Source organism: Corvus hawaiiensis, chromosome 26 (assembly GCF_020740725.1).
Source record: "Corvus hawaiiensis isolate bCorHaw1 chromosome 26, bCorHaw1.pri.cur, whole genome shotgun sequence".
Taxonomy (NCBI): Eukaryota; Metazoa; Chordata; class Aves; order Passeriformes; family Corvidae; genus Corvus; species Corvus hawaiiensis.
In genome coordinates this window covers 25276369-25289040 of record NC_063238.1, presented here as the reverse complement: position 1 = coordinate 25289040, position 12672 = coordinate 25276369, and the positions used below count along the sequence as shown (strand labels likewise).

Here is a 12672-nt window from a genome sequence, read left to right as displayed (position 1 = left end):
TTCAGTTGAATACCTAAAGGCACCTCTCTTTACAAGTTGAGGGGAGAAAAAGTTGTAGGGGATAAAAAGAGAGTTTGAGTGGAGTTATGGAACCCACGACTTTTTTTTTTTTTTTGGAAGTCTATAAATTTTCTTTAAATCCTGTTTAACAAATAAGTCAATCAGTCTTGTTGAAAAATATTTGACTGGTGGAACTTTTCCTGGAGAAAATATTTTGCTCAATTCATCAGAGATTTACAAATCTCCAAACTTCTCTTTTTGCAAAATATTTAAAAATATTTTACAAAATATGTAATATTTGTAAATATTACATATTTACAAATTTTCTTCTGATTTCTAAGTGAACAGAAGGAAGGAAGAGAATGATTTTTCATTAGAAAAAGGAAGAGTAATATAGCATGAGGGACTGGGACAGGCTGGATAGATGGGCTGAGTCCAACAGCAGAAGGTTTAACAAGCTCAAGTGCTGGTTCCTGCACTTTGGCTGCAACAACCCCCTGGAGCGCTACAGGCTGGGGACGGAGTGGCTGGACAGTGCCCAGGTAGAAAGGGACCTGGGGGTATTGGTCGACAACCGACTGAACATCAGCCAGTGTGTGCCCAGGTGGCCAAGAGGGCCAATAACATCCTCACCTGTATCAGCAATAGTGTGGCTGGCAGGACCAGGGCAGTGATTGTCCCTCTGTACTGGGCACTGGTGAGGCTACACCTCGAGTGCTGTGTCCAGTCCTGGGCCCCTCCATCCAGGAAGGATGTTGAGGTGTTCAAGCACATCCAGAGGAGGGCAACAAGGCTGTTGAAGGGTCTGGAACACAAGCCCTATGAGGAGTGGCTGAGAGAGCTGGGGTTGTTCAGCCTGGAGGAGGCTCAGGGGAGACCTTGTCACTCTCAGAACTCCCTGCAAGGAGGATGTAGCCAGGTGGGGGTCAGGCTCTTCTCCCAGGCAACCAGCGACAGGACAAGACGACACAGTCTTAAGCTGCACATGGGGAAGTTTAGGCTGGACATTAGGAAAAAATTCTTCACAGAAAGAGTGATTGGGCATTGGAATGGGCTGCCTAGGGAGGTGGTGGAGTCACTGTCCCTAGAGATGTTTAAAAAAAGACTGGAGGTCTTTTTTACCTCACCAACTAAACCATGGTCACTTAGTGCCATGGTATAGTTGGTAAGGTGGTGTTAGGTCATAGGCTGGACTTGATCTCAAAAAATTAACCTAGTTAATTCTGTCGTTCTGTGATCCTGTGAATTTGAACCATGCATATTTTGATCTGAATTAGTTGTACCTGCTTTGCAAAGGGACATTGTTGAGAGCAATAGAGAGGATTTTTTTTGCTAATCTGGAAGACAGCAACCATTTCAACAAAGGAATTTCTGTATTGGATCAATTTCTTTTAGTCAAGGATCTGGCATCTGAGAGATGTTTTTCCCCTCCAAAGGAAAACAAAGTAATAATTCAATTTTCATAAAGAAGAGAGAAAATTATTGGTTAAAAAGCAATTTTTGATCACCATACATCTATAAAGTAAGGTTGTAGTTTATTTATCTACTTGACAATGTTTATGTAGAGGATGTAAATTTCTCATTCTATTTAAAGCTCTCTATACAGTTTTACTAAATGATACCCCGTTACTAATAAAAATACACTTTCAAACACCTTTAAAATCTTCTGGTGTTAGACAAGGGTTTGGGAATTTTCATACTGTATTTTCAAACTCAATGTGGTTTTTTGTTGTTGTTGTGTATTTGTCCCTTAATTATTTGCCTGTCACTCAGGCTTGTTTTTTCTACTACATAGACTCTGAGGAAGCACGTCTCAAGTGGACTGTGCTCTTCTAGTGCTCTTCTTTCTCACTGATTCCACACACTTGAGGAAACTCACTGATGCATGAAGGCTACAGACACATCTCCAAGTCTTTGATAAGTTTTTGTACATGTGCAAAAGCTTCTCCTTCAGCCTGAAATTTTACTTGGATTCTCCTGAATACATTTTTGAGAACATTTTTCTCAAAGCAGATGAAATTAATCTCCACAATAATTTTGCGAGTCTGGACTTTACTCAGGGATACTCCTCAGTGGCTTTTGGCTTTTCAGTGTATCCAGATTAATTGTTGTAAGGGAGTTAGAGAGGGTGGGAGGAAATTTGCATTCTTCCTGATTGCTAAATAATAACTTTCTTCTTTTCAGGCTGCTATAGCAGGAGGAACCACTATGATCATCGACTTTGCCATCCCTCAGAAAGGTTGTTCTCTTACTGAAGCTTTTGATACATGGAAAAGCCGGGCAGACCCTAAAGTCTGCTGTGATTATTCATTGCACGTGGCAGTTACATGGTGGAGCAACAAGGTAGACAACAGAGCTGGTTTTCAATTCCATAAACTGGTACCACACCTGCTTTGAATTAGTCTTCACATGCTAAATATTGCTGGTTAGTGTTTTTGTGATTAAAAACAACATTTGAAATAGCCCCTACCCTTCTGAGAGTACATGTATTGAAAAAATAAAGCAAGTCTGCAGATAGCCTATAACTCTGGATAATACTGCACAAAGTTAGAGGTAGTGCTTGTGCAAGACCAAGACCAGGCAGGTCAGAGGGGGAAAGTGGTGTTTACAATAATTTTGTCTTTTGTTACTTGAATACTTAATATTTTATGCTCCTTCTGAGCTTTGGTGGTTTTGTTGTGTTTTTTTTTTTAATAAGGGTATACATGAAAAATATGGTACTTGACTTCATTTGTAAAGGAGAACATCTTTTCCTGGGTGACTGCAGTAATACCCCTTTGAAGTAAAGCAGGACTGGAGTCAATAGTACATCGAATGGGAAATAATCTAAAAAACCTTTTTTGAATTTACATATGGGAAAATCATCTTTGCTGAGTGAATGTTGCTGATAGCCTGAAAGTTTAAATGAATAAAATATTTTTTCAGGTGCTTGATATCTATCTGAATGTGACCCATGTTTTACAAGACGACTTTGGATTCTCTGAGAACTATGCATCAGTACACAGATATGTGAAATAAATTTCCTATTTTGTATATGAGTACTTCTTCTAATTTTTAAATTCTCAAGTATATGCACCAAAGCCTTCACTCTGCAAACAGAGTATTTGGTATTCTGTGTACTGAGTGCCAAAATAGACTGACCACAACTTCTAACTTAAGGCAAAGACATGACATAAATTCTCCAATGAAGTTTGAGTAATGTGCATTTGAAACAGGCTTAGCAGACAATAGTGGAATTGTACTGCAAACCAAATAAAACTAGGGAGGTGTAAATCAATGAAATGTTCTAGTTTATATTAAGAATCTAACTGTTTTTAAAGGCCAAGATTAAAAGAAATGGAAAGGTCAGGCGTTTTGTAGCTGTGAAAGGCCTGGGTGAAGAAGACTGATACTTCATGCCCATCTGATTAGCTCTCATCTCCTCAGGATTTAAAGTATTAATTAAAAGTATGCATTCTTTACAATGCCTTCTGTTAATTGTAGTAAATAGTGAAGAAGAGGATAAATGACATGTCTCTATAATTGTGCCAGAGCAGGGCCTTTTGTCAGGTATTTATTTGACAACTCCCACTCAAGATGTGCTCCCATCCCTCCTCTGGATAAATTTCTGAGTTTTTTATAAATCTTACCCTTCGTGGGCAGATCCAACCAGATTATTAGAGAGAAGATGAAAAATATTATTTTACTTTTTGAAAGGAATTAATCCCATGGAAATTGTAATAGCATTACAGCTACATGTCAATTACTGTCACCATCATTTGACTGGGAAGGGAGAGCCAAAGTTATGCAATATACGTTTCTAGCTAACCAGTTGTGAAAGAAGCCTTCAGACTAAAATATGTGTCTTTCTTTGGGATGTAATGTTTTGCTGGGCTTCATAGGCTCTAGTAGAAGTGGGGAATCCTATCAAGCAGTGCATGCCCAAAAAAAAAAAAAAAAAAAACAAAAACCACAGGCTCACACTTAGCATTTTGGAGCTGTTTTGTTTGACAACAAGATGTTTCAAAAGGCTGTGTGTATTGTTTAGAGTCAGGACCAAGCTCTAAAAGATGAAATCTTTCCTGTCACCATGTTGTTTACCAGAAGCTGCAGCCTATTGCAATCCAATTTTGAACAATAGTTTTGCACAAATATCCATGTTGTCTTGAGTTGGGAACATTGACTGTAATATTAGAATGGGTGTTTTCAACATCAGGAGGTTTATTTGAAATAAAATTCTGCCTCATTACCTTTTGTAAAAAGCATTCCCTTCCTACAATTAGCTTGTGCTTCCAATATTTGCACTGCAGTGCTACTCTTTTATATACTTTGAGAATCAATTTGATATTAGAAGAATAGTCTAAGTCAGTCTTTAAATATGTGATTTGGCAGATCTGTACTGAACATATGTTTGATGGGTGAGTAGAGGCTCACCCTTTATATTTACGATTTCTTTATACCAAGTTATTAAAATGTAAAGTGTAATTGCTGTATTTCTCAGGTGATGAAAGAAATGGAAAGTCTTGTTCAAAACAAAGGTGTCAACTCCTTCAAGATGTTTATGGCCTATAAAGACATATACATGGTCAATGATGAGGAGCTGTATGAAGCCTTTTCCTGCTGTAAGGAACTGGGAGCAGTTGCTCAAGTCCATGCGGAGAACGGGGAACTAATTGCACAGGTGCACATTTGACATTTTGTCCATGAAAGTCAGGAATACAGATGGTCCTAACCATAGGGCTGTCCAAACATAGCTCATGTAACAGGAGCAAATCCAGAGGTATGAAGAAAGCTTCACTGACTGGGCACAAAAATCTCAACATCCCTCTATGCATAATTAGCCTCACTGCACACTTGCTACTGCCACCTTAGTGCTGTGTGGAGGCACTGAGAGTTCTGAGGCACTGAGACTGTAACTACACTGATTGTACTCAACACCAGTGATAACTTGAGTGGCTATAATGGAATAGTTTCTTCAACTGTTCCAGTCAACAGCATTTTCACTGTGCCCCAGGTCCCATAACGGAAATTAATTCATTGCTAAATAATCTCAAATCTGCACATCTTAAGTTTCTGAACAGAGTAGAGACAAAACCTTTTGCCTCTTAAAACTGCGGAGTTTTCAGAGGCTCTGGATATGCATCTTTGTGCTTCGTAAGGATTTTTCCTTTTTTTTCTTTCCAATGAGGGTTAGTAGCATCACTGGACGTCACTGGCCTTGATATTTAAGCATACATATTGTGAGAGGGGTAGGGTTTTCAAGAGCAATGATTTAATCCTGCAAGCCAGTGGAGTGTGTTCTCTGAATTTAATTAGGTATTCTGAGACCTGAATTTATTGAGAGATATATTGGATTTCAGATAAAACTACAATAACTTCTTTTTGAAAAAAAAATCATAACTGTCTAGTTATTTTTTTCCTTGAACTGGCTGCAACAGCTGGTTCAGAATCCATTTGACTGACAGGATGTTCACGACACCATGGCTACACTTTAACTGACTCTTACATGCTTTTGTGTGGTCTTCAGGGTGCAAAGAAGATGTTGGCAATGGGAATAACTGGCCCTGAGGGTCATGAGCTGTGTCGTCCTGAAGAAGTGGAAGCTGAAGCTACACAAAGAGCGATTACCATAGCAAATGCTGTGAACTGCCCCCTTTATGTAGTCCATGTAATGAGTAGATCTTCAGCAAAGGTGATCAGTAATGCACGAAGAGAAGGTAGAAGTTCTAGTTCTTTTATGCTTGGACAATGGCATTGGGGGAAGGGTCCTGGAAAACCAAACACAGCATTAGTGTCCTACTTGTCATGGGTGTCATAAGCCTCAGAATTTCTTGGAGTGGGATGTCTAAACTCTGTGTGTGTGTGTGTGTGTGTATGTTGTTGGGGCCCAAGGGGAGCAGTATGGAAGAACAGCAACCAGAATTGAGACTTTCCCTTCTCCCCAGAGCAAACTTTTTTCTCTTTGTACTGTACCTCCAAAGTCAAAGTGATGGCCAAGACAGCATTATTGCATTAAAAACGATGTGACCAGTTCAAGACAATAAATGCTCTACTATTCTCCTCCCTTGAGTTAGTCTGCAAGACCTTACCAGATATCTTGATGAGAAATTCTACATTAGAGACCACACCAAATTTTTACAGACAGTGCCATGATGTGACCATGACTCCTATTCACTGGGCACTTAAAAGTCATGGTGAAGATGATAGTGTCTGAAAGCTTTGATTCCCACCAGTGCAGGGTTGCTCAGGTTTGCACTGCAGTGTTCATGAATAATTCTGGTCAGCCAAGGGGGCCTGACCTTCCTGACCATCTCTTGGGCAGACTAGAAGCAGCCTGAAGGCTGTAGGTATTCAGGATGTTTTATCTCCTCATCTCTAAGTCCATTCAGAGCAGCACATGGAACACCAGCACCGTGAGGAGACATTATCAAGGTGGAAGCAGCAGGACAGAAGCCCATGTTTTGGAGGACCTAAAACTATCTGTCCTCATTATCTTTTTACATCTTTTTTATTATGTTTTTACATCTTTTGTGTTTACAGCTTGTTTTCACCTGACTTGATATGAATTTCATACAGACCTCAGTTTCCCTATTTCTTGTCTTTAGATAATGCCTACACAGGGGGCATAGATTATTAATATTAAAATGTAGAGTGTGAGATTGTGATAAATCAGAGCAGGGTGATGTCATTGTGCTAATATAGATGGATATGTTTATGCACAATATGTATGACCATGACTTCTAGTAAATATTAGCAGGAATTCAAGTTTATAAAAGAGTTTACCAGAATATATTTTAATAGCACATCTTTTTATACTGTGCTATACTGGATTCCTCCACTAGATGCCAGTGCTGCTGGGAATGTGGGTTATATCCATCAGTGCACGTTTGTTTGTACACTTCACAGGCGTCATGTGAACATTACCTACAAGAAGCTGTAACAACAGTTGAAATACCCAGATTAAAGATGAAACACCGGCTGTGAACATAAAAGACCTAAAACAGTGTTTTATAATACACTGTTCCAGTAAAGAATTTTATGCTGACAGTAAATATTATAAAACATTGGTTAGGCGTGTTTTGTAAGAACAGTCTGCAGTGCCAGTTTGATTACTGAGGATAAATGTATGCTTTTCCAGTATGTGCAAAGAAAGAATTGGGACAATTTATGTACATTGTGGTGCAAATTGTATTTTACATCTTCCTGGGCTGATGCAGTCAGATTCATCAGTGTTTGCCTTTGTGCACAGCAACATATATCTTCATACTTTATATCTAGCTGCATAAAAATATACTGTTTAGAAAATAGAAATCTAAAATTGATTAAGAAATTTCAAAAGATAACTAGAGTACCACAAATGTAGTTACAAGAATTGTAGTTTTTAATGAGACTGATCTGTATAAATTTTGGTAATTGGAAATTTGTCATTGTTGGTTTCAGTAGATGTTATTTTCCATTTTTCAGTTAAGAGTGGTAATAGAAAGCAAGGAGTTCCAGGCAAAAAAAAAATTCTCAAAGTATTGTATGAATGACATAAATGGAACTCAAATATTTCAATGAAAGACATTCAACTTGGACAGGTTAAAAACCACTCTAATATGAAAGTTGTGTAAACTCTTAAATATTGGGAGCCTCTCAAGCATTTGAAATATTCACTCTAATACAGTTTATTCATCTTTTCAAGATAATTTCTCCATGTCTTGATGCTAGCTTCCTGCTATTCACAATTGTGAAATTTTTTATGTTCCTTTCCAAGCACTTAGCAAGAAATAAAAATTGTGTGCATATTCATCCCTGCCCATGTCAGAGAAAGACTGATATCCCTTCCAATTCCATCACTGACCTCAGAAGGGGAAAAACTGATCTTCAGTGACTGAAATCTATTTTCTGGTTGAGAGTGTGATACCAGAACTGAAGCATTGCTTCTCAAATTCTATGGGATGGTGATTTTCCTAGTCAAAAATGTAAGTCAGAGCCCAATTCTTCCTTGTCCCTCATTTAGCTATACAAGATGAGAGCTAATACTGGAGGCTAAAGGCCTGATATAACTTGCTCAAGACAGTAGGCATAATTCTGTTGTCTTCAATGAGCTATGGCTCAGACCTTAAAGGTTAAAATCAGTCATACACACTGTAAAGGAATAGCAGTTCTTATTCTAGATTAAGCAAACTTTAAGAGAATCAGATGAGAGAAAGTCTTTCCTTCTCTCTTCCATGCCAGAGCTCTGACCTACAGCAACATCATTTAAAGAAGGAAACCTCCAGATTATAGCAGCATGTTTTTTTTCATGTACATCAGTAATAGCTACTGAATATTCAACAGGGAATCCAAAATTCCACATTGTGACCATGTTGGAGAGGGACAGGCTAACTCCTGCTCTCATCCTGTTCTTTTTGGAGGGTCCTACCAGCCTGTTTGCCAAAAGCAATGTTTTTTCAGTTCTCCACTGAGAGGGTCAAAGAATCTTTGTGAGAACTGTCTTTTCTCAGTGGGCTGTTTCTTCATCCCTGTGTAAAACATGACCTTGAATCTTGAGAGAATAGGTAGAGGAACTGTATTCTTCTACAGAAGGAAAGTCTGATACATTTGTGTGCATGAAACTCTCATTCCTTTAAGTGGGAAGACAGAAGGGATTCTCTTCCTGCTCTTCTGTAAAATCTTCCCTCCAGTGAGACTACAAGCTGTAAAGCTCTGGTGTCAGGCAGTGCAGCTCCTTCTCCCTATTAGGATTACCTGATGTGAGCTTACTGGGGAAAATTAATGTGGCCTTGTCACCCATTCCTGCCACCAGAAATACTTGTGGAGAGAGCAAGGCTAATATAATGTGATTTAGGGGTAGATGATTTATACTGTTTCCCCCTAAAAAATTCTTTCAATTTAAGTGTGCTAAAGCTGGAGACCATAGAATCATAAATGGTTTGGGTTGGAAGGGACCTTAAAGATCATCCAGTGTGATGATTAAAGATTATGTCCCTTTCCTCAGTTAATGTGCTGCTACAGTCAGGAAAATGGGACTTTCTAGTGGAGACCTGGAGAGCAAAATCTTACTGAAAAAGTCAATTTTTAAAAATGCTTCTTCTTTTTAAAAAAAAAGTGCATACAAAAACATGTACTTGGCCAGATTCTAAGAAGCTTACTTAGACTTACAGGGTTGGTTCCTACCATCAGTCACAGGTTATGTCTCCTCTTAGTGAGAGGAAAGACCTGTCCATTGCTGAGGGTATACAAACTCTCAAGCTGATTCTGAGCACAGGAGTGCAACTAAAAATGTCAACTTTTTAGCTGTCTCATGCAGGACAGTTCAGGTCTGGACTGTATATAGCCTAATGGATGCAATGCTACCCCTGATTCAGCCTTGCACTTCTGCTCCTTTCAGAGCATAGCTTGTGAGTATCTTTGCCCCATATGACTTTATCTTAAGTGCTTCTAAACTTCTACTAGAATAAGAACATATGGACCAGTTTTTCAAGCCTGTAAACGTTAGTTGGTGTTTACCAGTGTTGTAACTCTTTTTGAGTTCTGGTAGCTGGTAAAAAAAATTGCAATTGAATGCTCTTTTTTTTAAATAAAGTAATCTATTAAAAATAGCTCTTGCTAGCCAGTTTGGGCATCTGATAAAAAGTCACCAAATACACAGCTATTTACCAGCTGCTCAGAGGTGTCAGGAAGACCAAACAACAGAATACTTGCTGGTTCCTTTTTTTTATTGAATTCTGGAAAAGTTAACAATTTGAAAGACATGATTTATCACTGCATTACTTCACTTTTATGCCTATGGGCAGAAGCCAATCAAGCTAGAAGAAACTTAATGCAGAATTTCCTTGTTGCCAGTCAAACTAAAAGAGCCTCAGTGCAGAATTTCCTTTTTATTGGGATTAAAGCAGAATCTTGATATTATTGTATCCTTCAGTCTGGCTAGTCATGGCCCAAATGAAATGTAAGAAATTGCACATTCAGCAGAACTGTCCAGAGGTAGTCTGTTGAAACTGCAGTGTTCAGACTCAAAATCACTTGACAGAACAGCTTCTACTCCTCCCCACTCATGGGAACAAAGGGAGATAGTAATCTGAAACTCTGACTGCAGAAACACTGTCATCAGCTACGGTACATGAGTTAGAATCAGTTCAGCATATCCAACTGGGAGCTTGGAAACTTCTTTTCATTTTCATGTTGTGAAGCTGAGATGAGAAAACTATTTTATTGTTATTCTCTAAATTATTTATTAAGCTAAAAATTCAGTCTTGTCCTGATAATAATTTGTAGCTATGTCTTAATTATTCATAGTTCAGGTTTACTTTGGATGAAAGCTTCTTTAGCTTGTTTACATGCAGTAGGAGAGACACAAACCACACTTCCCTCTCCCACCCCTTTCTGGTGAGTTTGATCATGGAAAATCTGTCAAAAGACTGATAGGTAAATATGACAGATTGGTTATATACACCAGACCTTCTCTACATACATCTAGATTGGTGGCAGTCTACCCTCAAATACAGAGTTTGGGGTTGCCCAGGGAAGACCAAGAGCTCCTGCAGGAGTCAGGGAAGACCCTGAACTAAGGTGAATTAGGTTTCATCCAGCTGTCCTGGTTTCATCCATCTCTCTTCTTAGGTTTCATCATTCAGCTCTGAATTAAGAAAACCCATATCTGCTCAAATCTCCTCATCAGTGAGTGGTCATATCACTTCCATGCATGGCCTCATAGTCAGTGCTTTTAAGTTCTGAAAACTAGGTGCAAAAACCAGTAAATAACTACCAAAGTCATGTTTTCAAGTCTAAAAAATGGTGCTCTCCCTCTGAGCGCAAGTATTAATCTATAACATACGTAGATAAGTGGGAGTGAGATCTTAGAATGCTCCAAGACGAGGCATCAGTCTGAGACAAGCACATTCAGCATGTCAGAGCATGCTGAGGTGGTCGTAGGAAATCAGTAATGCTAACAGGGAGTCTTTAGGCTGAGGACGAAGTTGTACTAATATTCCAAGTACTCGGAATAAATACACAATACAGTGACACCAGAGCAGACCTTGATTACCATGTAGAAATAATATTGTGTGAGGCCTTTTTGCAAATCTAGCACCAAAAATTTCAGGAATGGCACTAGTGCAATGGGAAATGTATTTTGAAAATAATTGAGCTCCTCAGAAGCTATCTATGCTAGTGCAGGAGTTACAATCCAGCAGCTCACAGAAGTAGCAGTCTAATGTACAGAGAGAAATCTGCAAAGGTTTGCTTTGTTGTTTTCCAGCAGGTAGTATGACTGTATGACTTACACACAGAAAGACAGAGAAAGGTCACAGTCTTGTATCACCAAGCAATTACCAGCTGTGGCCTTGCTGGGGCAATGCAGTGATAGTTCTAATAAAAATTATGCCTGGAGTGAAATCCAGCATCCATAGCAAAATACCCACTGCCTGTAGGGATCAGGGGAGGGAGAAGGCTCTTGCTGGGACCCAGCAGAGACTTCCTTTAACCCGCACCAAGCAGCCTCTGAGTGGGTATGGGAGGTCCCAGCTCATTCTGGTTCTTTAGTGACCACTGCAGTTGGAGGCATCAGCACCTGCCAGCTGCAGAACTGCAGAGTGTCTGGACCACTCGCTCAGGGAGTCAAACATTTTGTTCTGATGAGTTTCAAACCCACGTTTCCCAGGAGGAAAAAGTAGTTAAAATATGTTAGCTCTGTTTAAAGGCTAGCATTTAGTCTGGGCTGGTGTCCTCTTCTGAGGAAAACAGGATCCTGTGCAGCAAAGAATAAAAGATTAAAAATCAGGAGATAACTTTTAAAATTGAATTATTTATAGTTTTTGATTTGGGAAATGTTTCTATACTTCTTAGTTTATGTCTCCTGCCATATTGTTCTTCCTGGCACAGTTATAGCCTGACAATTAAAAGTAGCACCTTGCAAAGTCTGTATGCTGTATATATTAACTTACACTGTTACGCAGTCAGTAATTTCAGAGCACTGAAAAGGTGCTACCAAGTATATGAATCTTAATTAATTCAACGGAGGACTGCATTCCTTTTGAAATCTCAATCACATTCCTAGTAAACAATGTGTAAAACCCATTATAGTAAATCTGTTAACAATTTAATTAAAAAACTTGCCCAAGCAATGTTCTTAAGAGGAAATATATTGGGAAATCACTAGCAGAATATTCAGAACAAAGATGCTGTGTTATAGCTTAGTTTATTATGTCCTTCCATATGTTGGTGTTTAATTTGAAAGACTCATTAAAAGTTAAATTCATTGCCACCAAAAATATCCTCAACAGAGAAAATACAAGTTACACATTTTTATGTTTGATGATGATACCTTTGCTTTACATTTTTCAGGAAAGGTGGTTTATGGGGAACCTATTGCTGCAAGTCTTGGCACCGATGGCACCAACTACTGGAATAAAGACTGGGCTCATGCTGCAGCATATGTGATGGGACCCCCACTGAGACCAGATCCATCTACTCCTGGTTTCCTCATGAACTTACTGGCCAAGTAAGCAGATGAACAAACAGTAGCAGCTGATATCCAAATGCATAGCAAATTTTGTCAGGAGTACATAACAGCAGGCTGACGCTCTGGAGATTTTCTAAGTACAGAATGTTACATTATCAGAAAGGAGAAACCAAAATAACAGATGAAAAATATTTCTGTTTTCATATTTTATTTCTCTGAACCCTTATGGCCTTCTGTCCACACTT

At 38.9% G+C, this 12672-nt stretch overlaps 1 protein-coding gene across 1 annotated transcript in view; it reads left to right on the top strand.

The window, feature by feature from the left end:
* Window positions 1–12672, top strand: part of DPYS (dihydropyrimidinase) — a 38707-nt gene that overhangs the window by 8892 nt on the left and 17143 nt on the right. The window contains exons 4-7 of the mRNA XM_048287152.1: window positions 2185–2343; window positions 4481–4660; window positions 5507–5696; window positions 12310–12466. Of these exons, the coding sequence (XP_048143109.1) occupies window positions 2185–2343; window positions 4481–4660; window positions 5507–5696; window positions 12310–12466 (686 nt within the window). The remainder of the gene's footprint in view (window positions 1–2184; window positions 2344–4480; window positions 4661–5506; window positions 5697–12309; window positions 12467–12672) is intronic.